The sequence below is a fragment of the Cyprinodon tularosa genome, unplaced genomic scaffold, assembly GCF_016077235.1.
Source record: "Cyprinodon tularosa strain WSP-4 unplaced genomic scaffold, ASM1607723v1 ctg178, whole genome shotgun sequence".
Lineage (NCBI taxonomy): Eukaryota > Metazoa > Chordata > Actinopteri > Cyprinodontiformes > Cyprinodontidae > Cyprinodon > Cyprinodon tularosa.
In genome coordinates, this window is record NW_024038597.1 from 76,717 (window position 1) to 92,806 (window position 16,090).

General features: G+C 43.6%; 1 protein-coding gene across 1 annotated transcript in view; it reads right to left on the reverse strand.

Moving 5' to 3' along the window:
* Positions 1 to 5,947: 5,947 nt before the first annotated feature.
* The window catches only part of LOC119781506 (citron Rho-interacting kinase), a 181,196-nt gene continuing 171,053 nt past the window's right edge, over positions 5,948 to 16,090 (reverse strand). Inside the window, 9 exon segments of the mRNA XM_038281998.1 lie at positions 5,948 to 6,991; positions 9,884 to 10,172; positions 10,836 to 11,009; positions 11,101 to 11,179; positions 11,270 to 11,350; positions 13,467 to 13,595; positions 13,669 to 13,777; positions 14,101 to 14,193; positions 14,272 to 14,411. Coding sequence (XP_038137926.1) covers positions 6,968 to 6,991; positions 9,884 to 10,172; positions 10,836 to 11,009; positions 11,101 to 11,179; positions 11,270 to 11,350; positions 13,467 to 13,595; positions 13,669 to 13,777; positions 14,101 to 14,193; positions 14,272 to 14,411 — 1,118 coding nt within the window. The 3' untranslated portion in view covers positions 5,948 to 6,967.

The window sequence follows — 16,090 nt, forward strand, 5'->3', positions numbered from 1 at the left end:
TGCTGCTCCAGTTGGTACCAACTGACGGTAAAAAACAACCAAACTGGACTGGAGACGATCCGGTCTGTAGGCGGTGGCGGTTCATCCTGCGGTTCCGTGTAGAAAGGGCTGCTGATTCACTTCCTGCTGATTCCAGAACCAAACCCTCTAGAATCAACAGCATCTGTAAATCTCACCTGAACATAAAAAAAGGTCCGCCAAGCTTCACTCAGGCGCACCAGTTCAATGACCTCCTTTCAGACACACACTCAGACTCTGTGTTTGTAAAATAAATGAATGATATAATATATTCAGATACTATAGAATTGGAGAAACCTGTATAGAATTGCTGAATAGTGGCTCATTTAATTAGTCACCTTTCTTTTTTATTTCTCTTCTCTTTTGTTAATACTGCAGATAAAATCCTATATTTTGCATCCTGTCTGAAGAGAAACAGGTTGTTTGTTTTTTAAAATAGAAAAGCTGGTTGTCCTGCTCTGATGCTGCAGTGGTTCAATCCTTTAAATGCATTTATTATTTGGAGGTTATTTATTAAAGAGTTGTTCAATTGCTGTTAAGAACCCGGATAGTTCAATTGCTGCAGGATAATCAAGACTTTTGGTCCAAAACAAACAGGCTGAACCCAAAGTCCAAGAGGGCGATTCCATAGGAACCATCTCAGACTCTACCTCTGCTCGGGCCGCCGGCGCCCAGCGACTTCATCATCCACGGCCTTGGTTTGACGCCATCGTTCCGATTTCTCCTCTCTGCTGAATGAAGATGGAAAGGTATAGACTTCACAGCCTAGATCGACATATTGTTGTGTCAGACTGCCATATTTCTACGTCTTCATCATACTGGTCAGGCGATGGCGGCACGTTCACTCCGACCCTGAACGCCTCACGGTGCCACTAGCTGGCTTGATAATCGATCTGTGTCCTCAGGGAGGAGATGGCCACATTTTGGGGTTTTAAAAATCCACACGACAAGACGGCGAGCCCTCGCCATGGAAACCAGACTGAACATCAGGTCCAGTTTGGAGCGGTCCGCCTTTGTGTTGGAATACGAGATAATCAGTCTGATTCATTCCAAATTATTCACATTAAAGCGGATGTTTCTGGCAGCAGCATCCCGTCTCCTCCCCTCCGCACAAACATCATCAATCCATGAATGTGAATCGTCTATAATTTGAGTATTATTGCACATCAAGTTGACACTGCCACAGATCAGCTGCGCCTGGAAACGGAGGAGCTGGTAGCGGGAGGGCGAGAAGCATCACTTTGTTTTTTTTCCCCGGTCTGTCGATCTTCATCCTTCCAGCTGCAGCGGCTTAGGAACCTCTGGCCCTGTGGGAGTGAGCAGGACTCTGGTGCCAAGCAGTTCGCTTCTCCTCCGTTCTCCTCCTCTGTGTTTAAGCACTTTGAACCTTCCGTCTGTCAGAGGAGTCTGTAGCTGTACATAGCAACTTCCTGTAACAAGTGCTCCTTGTTCACTCTGGATATTTGTTTTTGTTGGATTTGACTTTTCAGAGCATTATGTTGTAGAATTAAAATAAAACTAGCTGAGGCATTTGTTGATTCCCTTTTCTTGGTTCTCACACCTGGAGCTCTTCTGCTGAAACATCATTTTGGGGCAGCCTAAAAGGAATAGGAACGTTTCAGCCGTTGTGTTTTTATTTTAATTTTATCGCTGTCATCCTTTTCCTCTCAGTTATCACTTTTTTACTGTACTTATTGTTTTAAAAATGATTTAAAATCCTAGTCCACCAGCATCCACCATCACATTTTCCCCTAAATTTTCACGTTATGATATACAGGTGCTGGTCATAAAATTAGAATATCATGAAAAAGTAGATTGATTTCAGTAATTCCATTTAAAAAGTGAAACTTGTATATTATATTCATACATTACATACAAACTCATATATTTCAGATGTTTATTTTGTTTAATTTTGATGATTACAAATGACAACAAATGAAAATCTCAAATTCATCATATCAGAAAATTAGAATATTACTGAAGACCAATAAAAACAAAGGATTTATAGAAATGTTGGCCAACTGAAAAGTATGAGCATGTACAGCACTCAGTATTTAGTTGGGCCTCCTTTGGCCTGTATTACTGCAGCAATGCGGCGTGGCATGGAGTCGATCAGTCTGTGGCACTGCTCAGGTGTTATGATAGCCCAGGTTGCTCTAATAGTGGCTTTTAGCTCTTCTGAATTGTTGGGTCTGGTGTATTGCATCTTCTTCTTCACAATACCCCATAGATTTTCTATGGGGTTAAGGTCAGGAGAGTTTGCTGGCCAATTAAGAACAGGGATACCATGGTCCTTCAACCAGGTACTGGTAGCTTTGGCACTGTGTGCAGGTGCCAAGTCCTGTTGGAAAATGAAATCTGCATCTCCAAAAAGTTGGTCAGCTGCAGGAAGCATGAAGTGCTCTAAAACTTCCTGGTATGTGGCTGCGTTGACCCTGGACCTCAGAAAACACAATGGACCAACACCAGCAGATGACATGGCACCCCAAACCATCACTGACTGTGGAAACTTTACACTGGACTTCAAGCAACGTGGATGAAGTGCCTCTCTTCTTTTCCTCCAGACTCTGGGACCTTGATTTCCAAAGGAAATGCAAAATTTACTTTCATCAGAGAACATGACTTTGGACCACTCACCAGCAGTCCAGTCCTGTTTCTCTTTAGCCCAGGCAAGACGCTTCTGACGCTGTCTGTGGTTCAAGAGTGGCTTGACACAAGGAATGCGACAGCAGAAACCCATGTCTTTCATACGTCTGTGTGTGGTGGTTCTTGAAGCACTCACTCCAGCTGCAGTCCACTCTTTGTGAATCTCCCCCACATTTTTGAATGGGTTTTGTTTCACAATCCTCTCCAGGGTGCGGTTATCTCTCTTGCTTGTACACTTTTTTCGACCACATCTTTTCCTTCCCTTCGCCTCTCTATTAATGTGCTTGGACACTGAGCTCTGTGAACAGCCAGCCTCTTTAGCGATGACCTTTTGTGTCTTGCCCTCCTTGTGCAAGGTGTCGATGGTCGTCTTTTGGACAACTGTCAAGTCAGCAGTCTTCCCCATGATTGTGTAGCCTATAGAACTAGACTGAAAGACCATTTAAAGGCTTTTGCAGGTGGTTTGAGTTAATTAGCTGATTAGAGTGTGGCACCAGGGGCCATCAATTTTGAACCTTTTCACAATATTCTAATTTTCTGATATGATGAATTTGAGATTTTCATTTGTTGTCATTTGTAATCATCAAAATTAAACAAAATAAACATCTGAAATATATGAGTTTGTATGTAATGTATGAATATAATATACAAGTTTCACTTTTTAAATGGAATTACTGAAATCAATCTACTTTTTCATGATATTCTAATTTTATGACCAGCACCTGTACGTTTGCATTATTTATTGGCTACAGCTAAAAATATAAAGTTTTCAATTTACTTACAAAAACTTCAATTATATCATTAATAGGTCATCAAATGAATTCAGTTTAGTCTGTCTGATAAACTGCCTGTAGTGTATTTAAATGTCCAGCAGGTGTCAGTATTTTGTGAGACAGTATCAATACACTTTGGCAATGTGTGAAAATGTCTCCAAAAAAGTAAATAAACAATCCACTGGACTTTGTTTCCAAGTTTAAAGACGTTTTGCTTCCCATCCAGGAAGCTTTTTCTACTCAAATGTCAGAAATAGCGTTGAGTTCCAGGCTTTATACAGCAGCCCAACAAAGCCTTGTTTTTGTATAGAAAACATGCAAATAGAACCAGACGAACGCTTCCATCCCTTTAGAATGGGGGTCAATGAAGGAAAAGTCCGCTCATATTCAGAATTCAAACTTCTGAAAGTTCTTTAAATATAAAATTATTACATACTGTTCAATAAATGTTTTTAATTCAGAGTAATTTTCATGTGAATGTGCTTTACTGGAGGCATCCATGTTTGTCAAAGAACACTACTGCCACCTACTGGTTAGTGACGTCACGGTGCGGTATCGACTGTTGATCAAGTCCCAGTGCTGTATCTGGTGTTTGTCACAACGCGCTATTATCCAAGTCATCTTGAAAACATTCTTCTTCCAAATGTTGGCTACATATTACGGGTTTTTTCTCTGGCCAGAAGTTCGATGGCAAATCCTCCCTCTTCAAGTAGGCGATCCAACGACCAACCCGTCCGTGGAGGATCAGGAATCAGAAAGGTGGAATAACTCTTTTATTCACTTTTCCCCGATGTATTCCAGCATCCAGCTGCCATGCACGTGGGCATTGTCAGTTTCACTATAGCTCTGGTGAATTTCAATGGTGAAGTCCTCTGGAAATCTTCAATAATTGTTGTTGATTGCAGATGTGTCTAGTAGTTCCCATTGATTTAGCTTGTAAAGCGGGGAGAATGGCGCTAGGCTTACCGCACCGTGACGTCACTGCTGGAAGATGGCAGGAGGGAGGGGTTACTATATCTGGGCAAAAATGGCCGTTCCTAGACTCAGAGATCGCAAAACAAAAATTATAAATTTTTTACTGATTAACGCATTAAACTGATTAAAGGAGAATTCCGGTTTTTAACACTTTTAGCCCATTTTCTGTAGTGTCCAGGATGAAATCGAATGATCGACACCAAAATTTTGACGATTGGTCCTGTCTCTGCTATTTGGCTCATGCAGAATCCCCCCCTGGCTGCTTCAGAATGGCTTCCATAGTGCATGTCCGATAATGTCCTTAAAACAACCTTAAACGTTCTTTTTTTAAAATATGCTACTCACCGGGTCGTCAGCGCTGTTCAATGACGTTCCAAAAAAAGTTTCGTGAAGAAAAACCGTTCCTGTCTTGTTTTATTTAGCATTTTGTAAATCCCAGAACTATTTTTTCCGATACATCACAACCGCTTATAAACTTCCGCTTCCCGTTCGAATCTGAAGCGTTGCACACTCCAGACCACTAGTTGGCGACGGTATCCTCTACCGTCAAACTCAAAGTCCAATATGTCCTCCTCAAGAATCCACCTTTCGTATTCCATTTTCAGAGTTTTTTAAAGTGTTTAACAGAGACGTTAGCACCTCGACGTCGGAGTACACAGAGTGAAGCAGAAACACTTGGGCCTTGCGAAAAGACTACAACTAAGCGTAAACAGGCCCCATTTCCGTTTCCGGTGGCGGAGGGATATTGACTATTCCAACAGAACTCAATGGGATTTACAAAATGCTAAATAAAACACTACAGGAACGTTTTTTCTTTACGAAACTTTTTGGAACGTCATTGAACAGCGCTGACGACCCGGTGAGTAGCATATTTAAAAAAAGAACGTTTAAGGTTGTTTTAAGGACATTATCGGACATGCACAATGGAAGCCATTCTGAAGCAGCCAGGGGGGGATTCTGCATGAGCCAAATAGCAGAGACAGGACCAATTGTCAAAATTTTGGTGTCGATCATTCGATTTCATCCTGGACACTACAGAAAATGGGCTAAAAGTGTTAAAAACCGGAATTCTCCTTTAATTCATTAAATCACCGCAAACGTATTAGTTTTAGGTATAAATAACGAGCAACTGGTTATTCCTTGCTGGATGGACTTTTCCTTTAAAGGGAATAGTTGTCCTGGCTGAATGGGCGAGGTCTTCCGTTCTCCTGTAAAGGGGTCGGGGTTGTGATGATAGTGGAAAGGAATCAACTCTATCGCTGCATTGTAGGTTTTTGAAAGCTGAAACCTGAGTCCTTCCCTCTGTTTAAGGTTGGTTTTTCTTTCTTAACATACATGGCCTCCTTCACGCCCCTTTCAAACCACCTGTCTTCTTTGTCCAAAATGTGAACATTCTGGTCCTCCAAAGAATGTCCTTATTCCATTAGGTGCCTTATTAACCCATCACTAGTTAATTACTAGGTTAGAAACAGCCTGAGACGTGTGGAAATGTAAAGGAATCCTAAATAAACTGGTGAAAAAAAGACGACACACGCTTTAATAATGTTTAATTGATGTTCTCTTATACATGTTTAGAAATCAAGAAAAGCTTAAGTTACTAACATCAATGTCTACCTATTAAATGCAAAGTCAAGTGATTACATGACAAAAAGAGAACAACCAAGAGAAAGAATCAAGATCCAAAAGCAACTAAAGCTCCGTTAGGAAGTCATGCTCACTGATGTGAAGAGTGGAGGTGTTTCCGACCGGCCCGGAGAAACAACGGGGGAAGGCGATGACCCCACCCCCAGACGGTCACTAGCACTGCACAGAAACAGGACATCTGCACCACAATCAGCGGCGGCGGCGGGCTAGTAGCGAGCTGGAGCGGTCCGGCACCAGAGGCAGAGCTGTAGGTTTGCCAAGAAAACGCCACAAAGAACACTTGGAGCAAAACGCTGCTGGACAACGACGGTCAAGAAAGTAATCATATGCGTTTAAATATCAGAGGCTAGTTTAGTGAAGAGGATCTGAAGGGAAGGAGGCCGGACCGGTCATGTGACCAGAACCAGTCTGTAGCTCCTCTTCCAACCCAGTCCAGTGCAGAGTTGGCCTTCAGGCTGCTTCCTCTACACCAGCTATGAGGGGAAAACCAGAGACACTCCTCAACCTTAGAGCCAGACTTCATACTGAGGGGATTATTTCTGCTTCTCAGCCAACAGCGTCACGAATCTCCGTTAAACATCTTTAGAAACTCATTAAAAAATATAGATCAGGCTTCTCCAGCCAACTGTTCCCTTTATAAAAACTCACACAGGTATGTACAGCTGAGTAGATAAGAAAAGATTCTCACAACCTGGAGAACAGCGCCGCCTGCCTGCCAACCATATCTACTGCGGGTGAATGTCCATGAAAGCACATGTCGGGATGCGGATTGTCACTTGAGGCTCCTGCCGGGCCTCAGGCTGCAGTATGTACAGGCGAGAGGGCTGACGGCCGCCCTCACACATGGAGCGGTGTGTGCTTGAGCTCAGAGGGGTGAGGGTTTCCTCAGCATGGGGGGGCGGGGCAAGGGCTCACACCGATGACTGATCCCAGACCTGCAAGATCAACAAGAGGATTAAAGCTCAGTGAGAGACGACTGTGGATTTGTGGCTTTTTAGCTCTGACATCAGGAGGTCCTGCTTCAAACCACCGACATGACTTCAGAGATGAAACCATTTCAAACAGCCTTACCAAGTTAACTTTTCAACATGTCGACAATGATAAAGTTGGAGGATGATGAAGTTCTGTTTGTTTCAGGAACGCCCAACTTTAAAGTCTTTAAGGTTCTAAAACTTTCTCCTATTGAATTGCTCTATATATCAATAATCAGCCATGTGGGCCCCATGCCAGAAAGCTGGGTTAAAGCCAATTTATGCTTCTGACGCATAGCCTCTGCAACCATCAAATCTCGCTGTGTGCGACCTCACCCCCCGCGCAGAGGTTCTGTAACCGTTGTTACGCACCTCAAAAAAAATCCTGACTACGCGTCGGATGGTCGCAGACCTCAAGCGGAAGTGTGCAGCTGTGATTGGTCCTTGGTATGCCTTTCCGGCTGCCTGTGTGGTCGTCCTTCTTGATTCGGTGCCGGGGCGCGCCATTTTTAAAAACCGAGGAACAACTATGACGAATGGTTAATCGGTCTTTTTGCCAACTCCATTAGCACAACCTGCACCTCCTTGATTTCTAGCAACTCTAGATCCATCTCCGTTACCATGATATCTTGCATACGCGCCATTGTTGTTTTGGAAGATAAATACTCCCTCCAGCGCCGCCGAAGTTCTCGAATAGGCTCCCCCTAGCGCTTCTGTGCATTCCTAGAAATTCTAGACCAACGGTGCAGAAGCATTAGCCTCGTGAGACCATCCTGATCTCGCGAGCTTTCAAGGTTTCACTCGCTAATCAGTCTGGAGACTCTCCGTTGAAGAAAATTTGGAGCTGTTCACCAAACGAACGTCCAATCAGCATTGGCTTTGAGGCGGGTTGAGGTGTGACGCAACGAGAAGCGCGACAGTTCAGACTAAAGAACATGGTGGCTTCAGCCGATGAAACTAGCGTTAGCGTGGCTATGGAGCAAGTTTTATCGGAATTACAGAGTATTTCTTCACTGAAAGAAGAGCAAAACACTGCTCTGGAGGCTTTTCTCAGAGGAAAAGATGTTTTTGCTCTTCTCCCGACTGGTTTCGGCAAGAGTTTGATCTATCAATTGGCTCCTCTTCGTCGTCGCTCTGTTAGTACGTCATATGCTTCGTTGATCTGATTGGTTTATGTGGCCCGTCTATCACCAACATAGGCCAATCAGCTAACCAGTATTTTCGCCCCTTCCCAAAATTACTTCAACTGAAGGTTTCCAGATGGATATGTGGAGCAAATCCATCTGGTGGAGTCAGGTTACAGAAGCTTACCAGCAAAACTAGTTCGCGACCAGAACCAAGCAACATTTGATGTGCATGATGACTTAAATTAAAAAGCCTGATTCCCAAATTGCCCCCTTACTAGTAACCCTTAACTATACAGGGTCATTCCCAGTGAAGTCCCACTCAGCTGTGGAGGCCCCTGGATTGTACGTGGGGATATAAACGTGAATGGGACGGCCTCTTCTCTTAAAGGGAAAGGAAAAGCAGTTGTTCCTATGGCAACACAGTGACGCCTGTAGCTCACGGGCGCAGGTTAACACAACATCAAACATTTTCTTAAAAATAAATCTATCCTGTCAAAAAAATTTCAAAGAGGACCTTCCATTTAGGGATTAATGACGTCTTTGTTTTTCTGTATTTCAACGTCTTTAGTTGGCCGTTACACCCGCTGACAAGTTCCAGCCAGCCTGCACTGATGCAGACTCGCTATTTTAGTTACAAGTTTAGTTAGTTTAGTTACGAAATCATCTGTTCTTAAACCTTCTTTCTGAAAAATGACCCTGGAAAGACAATCTGGCCTTAATCGAGGAAGTCCCAACCAAGAGTCACCAGATCCAACACCAGAAATTCCTGTTGGATGAGGTTGTGGCGTTTAGCGCTCATTGAAAGTCCATGGGGATTAAATGAGCGTAGCCCCGACTGAGATAGAGCTCAGGTCTGTTTTAGTTGGACTAAGCAGCATTTCAGCAGCAATTTCATGGGTTTGACAGGAAGAGAGACGCGGTTACAAAGCAAAACACATCCGCTTTAAGGGAAAATACGAAATAAAATCTGTTAATCGCACGGAGAAAGAGTCAGTTTGGATTCACACATTGCGTATAAAGTGCACAGGACAGATGCGGTGGTGCAAAAACAATCAATGAAACATAAAAAAAATTTAAAAAATAACGAGGGTTTGACAGAGCAGATAAGCTCAGCATATCTCTGTCGCCTTTTATGAAAGAAAGAAAGAAAAACTTGGATAAACTTCCCAGATCTCTCTCTGAGAATCACCTCTCTGCCTCAGTCACCATAGAAACTGTCCCACTGCCTTTATTGCTGCGTTTGTCTTTTCTTTAGACATGTTCTGGTTTGAGATGCGGCACAGACTCGTTTAGTGTTTTTTATAGAATGCACTGGGTGTTTTTTTTTTTTTTTTTTCTATAACCTATAGCACAGAGACAGAAGTGAAAAAGAATCTGCTCAGATCTGCTCACCCTGCCTAGTCGGAGCCTCTCTATACGCAGTCGGTGTGACATGGGAAAAAATTGGGTCAGAGATTAGAAAGTCGTACGGAACAGTGTTCTCAGGCCTTAAAGCTGCACAGCTCGTCTCTCTGAACGTGGGGAAACACGGTGGTGGTGGTATCATGCTTTTGTTCAGGTCAGTATATGGAACTAAAAAGGCTAGAAAAGTCTTCAGATGAAGCTTCACCTCCTCCCTTTCTGTACATTTAATATGAGAGTCTAAGGAATAATTCAGGGGTCCTTAATGCATCTGGCTTTTTGGCCACAGAGAATTAAAGCAAACACCCCCCACCCCCCCTTTACTGACCTTGTTAACAGGGGCCAGCTGCGTTCGGACCGACCCGGCATGGAGTCGGGTGCTGTCCCCAAACCTCCCTGGGGAGCGCTCCCTGCGACTGTCCAGCACCCTGCCGGGGGACTTCTCTCTGTCCAGCGGCCGGGCGGGGGACTTGTCTCTCCTGAACTCTGTGCGGCCCTCCCGGTAGCGGTGCGGGGTGCTGGGTTCACGGTGCAAACCGTCATGGCTGCCGGGGCCCGAAGTCAAGCGCTTGGTGATGTGCTCCGAGTAGGTGGGGGGGCCTCGCTTACTGGGACTACTGCAGACGACAGCGGAGAGAAGCAACTCCCGTCAGAGTCTGACGCCAACCCTGACCTACCAAACAGCAGAGATCACATCTAAGCGCCCAGGTGGCCCCGCTACCATGGTGACCAGTTTGCAAGCTTGATGGGGGACGCGGGAGCCGGGCTGGGAGAGGGGGAATTGGTACTCTGCATGTCTCTTTGCTTCGTTGCTCTGCGTCAGTCTGCCAGGGTGGGGGGTGTGGCTGTGGGGTGTTACCCAGTTTGCCCAACGATCGCCGTCTCCAGCGGTCATTGGGCAAAATGCGGAGCACACCCTGGAAAGTTAGCCGCTCCATAACGAGAGGAAACTAAATTTACTGAGACCAATTAGCAGGAGACCCTGAGAGAAGTCAGGCATGCATGGGGGGAACAGGTGGTCCGAACCCCTGACCTTCCTGCTGCTGGGGAAGCATGCTAACCACTGCTCCACCGTGCAGCCCTCCTTCTCTCACCGTTTGCTCCCCTTCGGGCTCCTGCCGTCTGTGGAAGGCGTCCTGATTTAGAGACTAAACCAGCAAACTGTAACATGAGGCTGGGATGAAGTGCACCTGGCAGACATGCCTCCAGGAAACTTCTCTGCTCTAGTTAAACCTGCTGTTTGGTGATAGCTGTGTGTTTTGGTTATTTTGTCAGCCGACCCTCTGCTGGAGCCGGTCCTCTGCAGCTCTCCGGACTCCCTGATCAGGCTTCCCTTACAGCAGATGACCCGTAGTTTGCTCTGATAGGAGGAGGCCAGGTAAATGGCTCCAGAGGAGATGGCTGGGCCCAGGTAACGAGGGTTAGGAATGTCCAGGTGGGCCAGAACTGCCGGGCTGGAAACCAGAACAGCAAAGCTGAAAGAGCGATTCTAACCATGGAGGACAAAATGTTTTGATCTGTTATAAAGTGACTGGTTGTTCTCACCCCGCTGCTCCGTGTCCCTGAATTTCAATCACATCCAGGGAGTTAAAGTAGGTGACAAACAGGTAGGGCTCTCTGTAGGCTGGAACACAAACCAGAGAATTCAGCAAAACAAGAGCAGGAAGAACATTTTAAAGGCGGGATTTTAAAAAGGAACCAAAGATTCATTTACCAAAAGACAGAGGCACTCGGCTCCACTTGATCTCATCGGTACGACTTCTTCTTCCGTAAGAATCCACAAAGAAACCGAACTCTGCAGCATAAAAACAGTTTCTTCAGACCTATTGAATTATATCAGCCACAAGCATGGGCCTAGCCAGTTGCCTAGGCCCCCCAAGTTCCTGGGGGCCCCATAAAACTCCTTTAACATGTATGGTAAATGCAGCTATTACTTATTTGTGCACATTAATTATGACTTACTAAGCGCTCTTGTCGCTATTCACTGACTTTTCGGACCCCTCGCCAAATCTGGCGACTTTTTTCCACTGCTGGAGACTTTGGAGACAACATCTAAAGGCAGCGAACTCTTATATAACTTATATTATGCTATTTTAAATTAAATTTAATGATAGTATAATATAACATTTTATGGTATTGTATAATATTATATTATATTGGTTAATGTCATCCATATGGGGTGATAATTGCTCGGGGATGAATTAGTTTTATTGATGTAGAGTTAAACTAAAAAACTCTGAGACTCTTGGACTTTATCAATTGCAATACAACTAAAAACATCTACCATTAGATTTAATCATATGGTGTTAATATATAACAAATTATGTTAATTTATATTTGATTAAGTTGGAATGTTACATATTATATAACAGTCTAACTATAAACCTATGAGGACATCAGACATCAGTGTTCCATCACACAGCTGATCCTAAACGCTGCTGCCCGTGTTCTCACTAGAGCTAAGAAAGTAGAGCACATCAGTTTGAAGTCCTTCCATTAGCTCCCTGTGGCTCAGAGAATAGACTTTAAAATCCTTCTGTTAGTCTAGAAATCACTGAATAGAACATAACAGATCTGGGCAGTGTCCTAGGGCCCCATAAAACTCTATTTACATTATGTTTTTGATAAAAATCCTTTGGCTAAAATGCCATCAGAACGCTGATAATATTAAGTGTGTCTCAGCCCCCCCCTTCAGTGTCCACCATATTGGATCAGTCCATTTGCTGCACATGTTCAGAAAGGTCCAAACAGACAGCAGCAAACCATTTGAAAACAAACCATGCAAAGAGCAGTGTTGCCAACTTAGCGCTTTAGTCGCTATATTTAGCCACTTTTCAGACCCCTCTAGCACTTTGATTTCTAAAAAGCTCCTAGCGCCAAATCTAGAGACTTTTTTCTGCTACTGGAGACTTTGGAGACAACATCTAAAAGCAGCGAACTCTGCTCTCCAGAGCGAGTAGATTGGTAACCCCGCCTCCTGCTCTCCTCTATCTTGTCTGCTGTCATGATTCATGCAGCTATTATTTCATCCAAATGAAAAATGGAGAACAGATAAGCAGATCATGGCTTGTCTACAGTGAAAAGAAGGACTGGGTTATTTACTTTGGCCTTTTTGGAAACACAGGAAGGAGCAATCAGCTAAGTGAGAATTGGCTTAGTGATTGACAAAAGGTAGAATAAATAATGGATGTCTTTTCTATAACATTTCTCTATCTGTAGAATTGGTCTGTTCTATGTGTTGTCTTCTTAATTCAGAGGGCCCCTCTGCCTGTCTTTGCCTAGGGCCCCAAATTTCCTAAATCCAGCTCTGGCCACAGGAAATGAAAAGCTCTAATAAAGAATAAACTCTGTTTCCTGAAGAAGCTGAGAGTTTCTCCAAAGCTTTGGTCGGTCTGAGAGATTCTCTGGTATCAACTCTATTGCAGTATTTGCACAAACATCCAAAACAATCAAAACGGCAATATTTAAGCAACAATTATTCATATGAATAAATACAAACTCGTCAAATATAATATTAACATTTTATGATTAAAATATCCCTTAAAGCACATGTAGCCCCATTTTAAAATGAATTTCTGTATCAAACTGTTTCCCAAATTGCTGAAATAGTTTTTTCTTGTTACAGAGAAAAAAGTATCATAATGTTGTTTCAGCCAGCTGACCAGCAGGAAGCAGCTCTGTGAAATCAAATTGTTTCTCATAACTTATATCATCTTTGTTTCTGCTTTTTAAAACCTTGATTTGATATGATGTCTGCTCTAAGTCACTGCCATAGAGTTCATCTTCTCACCCTCAACTTGTCGCTCAGAAGGAGCAGGAGACTAAACACACTTTAACCTCTCGGTTCATGGATAAAACGCTTTCAGACGGCTCCATTAAACATGTCATGACATTGTGATGTCTGAGCTCACCATGAAAACAGAGGAGGTACTCCTCCTTCTGCATGCTGCTGGCCACCTGCAGGATGGCGATGGGGAAGCTGTGAGAGGAGGTGGCGAACAGGGCGGAGGCCAGAGACACGTCGTTCTTGTCCAGGAACTCTGCAGGGAGCGATGCAGTGTTACCCTGCAGCCTCCTGGTCAGGTGAGCCAGGTGTTCTAGCAGCGCTCTTACCTTCCAGGACGTACTGCTTCATTTCAATCTCATAGAACTTGTTGGTGCCGATTATGATGCTGTAGCTGGTCAGGTGGATGCAGCTGCAGGGCTCCAAGGTTTCAATTTCCTGTCAGTCACACAAAATAGGCACATTTAGTGGTTCCTAGAATCTCTAAAAGTAGAATGGGAGGCAGATCTTTGAATTATCAGGCTCCTCTCCTGTGGAACCAACCAACAGCTTTAGTCCATTTCTAAAATGTCTGTTTTTCCTCCTCAATCCAAGAACAAATTATCTAGATTTAGATTTTTTCCAGTGTTTATCCTGCAGGAGGAACCAACCTTTACTTTAACTCTTTTCTCCATTGAAATGCTCCCTGTTGACAGCAGGTGTTCCTGCATCAGGCCTTTTATTCCTGATTAACGGCCTCTCCTCCCACAGGTCGAGCTCACCTTGCGGATGCAGTATTTGTTCAGATTCTCATTGTAGCGCAGGATGGTTATCTTGTTCGGCATCGCAGCACATATACACGGCCCGTTGTCCACCTGTAAGCAGAACGTTTCCATGTCAGTCACCCAGATCCCAGTTTCCTCCAGGGCGTGACGCAGAGGGGCGGGGCTTACCCTTCCAGCGGCGAACAGGTGGCAGCCTTTCACCGTCTCAAAGATGTAGGGAGCCAGTTCGGTCTGGCTGGGCAGGTGGGACTGAGCCAGAGACTGCTTCACCCGTTTAATCTCCACCAGACACAGGGCCCTCTCATCCCCTGCAGCACACACACACACACACACACACACACACACACACACACACACACACGCGTTACCAACAAAGCTGAAAACAGACAGCTCCTTAGCTTCTCAATAGTTTCAGGTCCTGATGAGCTCCTAGAATTTCTAAAAGTAGAATGGGAGGCAGATCTTTTAGTTATCAGGCTCCTCTCCTGTGGAACCAACTACCAGTTTTAGTCCGTGAGGCAGACACCCTGTCTGCTTTTAAGGCTAGGCTTAAAACTTTCCTTGTTGATAAAGCTTCTAGTTAGAGTGGCTCAGGTTATCCTGAGCTATCTCTATAGTTCTGCTGCTATAGGCTTAAACTGCTGGAGGACATAGGGACCCCTTTTTCATCATTCTGCTTCATTCTATCTCTATTCTCCCACTCTGCAGAATCTGTTAGTTCAATCTCTAACGTTCTCCTCTCTCTGCTTTTTCTCATAGTAGCTTCATCTGGTCTGTTCCTGTTTGGCTGTGACTCCATCCTGGAGAGAAATATCAGCTGTGCTGCTGCCATCAACACCTTTGTTTCTAGATGTTGGAGCTTGGCCTGTTTTCCAGTGTAGTCCTGCTTCTCTGACTGTGACTAACTGGATGTGCTCTCTTCATCCTCTGACATGGGAGCTGGCTCGGAGCTCGTCTGCCTGGCTGTGTGTTTCCTGGACGGAGCCGCCTGTGGAGCTGTTTTTTCTATGTCTGCTTCTGTCTCCTTGAACCCCAGTGGGCCTCAGCAGATGGCCGCTCACACTGAGCCTGGTTCTGCTGGAGGTTTCTTCCTGTTAAAAGGGAGTTTTTCCTCTCCACTGTCGCTACAAGCATGCTTAGTGTGAGGGATTGCTGAAGAGTCAATGAGTTGATGCAATCAACTGGTTTTCCTTAGATAGAAAACTTTGAATCAATCTGACTGGATGATCTGGTGAACTGTAACCCGCCTTGAGATGACATGCGTTGTGAATTTGGCGCTATATAAATAAACTGAATTGAATTGAATTTAAACAGCATCATATGGCATTATTTTATCCTAACAGGCACTCCACCTCATCACTAGATTAAACAATCAGATCTCCAGATAAAATCTCTTCTTTTTCTTTCTTCTTTTAATGAAATCTGCAGCTGTGATGAAATTCCTGTTAAAAATCGATTTTATTCCATTACTGCAGCAAAGAACATGTTTTGTTAAGAGATATCTGGAAAAATGCAACGCTGAAATGAAACTGAAAAACATTTTTATTAAAAAAAGGATTTCAGAATATTTTTTTCCCTCATTTTAAATTTTTTTTTTTCAAAAAAGGTTTTATATTTAAAAATTGAAATTTGAAAAAGAATTTTAAATTATAATATCTGCTAAAGAGGAAAAATCCAAAAGAAATTCATAAAAAACAAACAAAAAAAAAATAAAATCTGAGAGAACAGAAAAGTTATTCTTTATCAATAATAAAAAAAAGTTTTTTTCTCAGTTGCTTTTCTTTTTTTATAAAAATTTCAATTTCCAAAACATTTGTCTTTGTAACAATCATGAAAATAAATGTATTCCATAGTCCTGTCTCTCATAAGTTGGACAAAGTTTAACCTGGCAGAAAACTTGACCTTTGACCTTTATTTTAGGGATGCACAATATTGGGATTTTGGCCGATATCCGATATGCCGATATTTTAAAACTCATGTAGCCGAT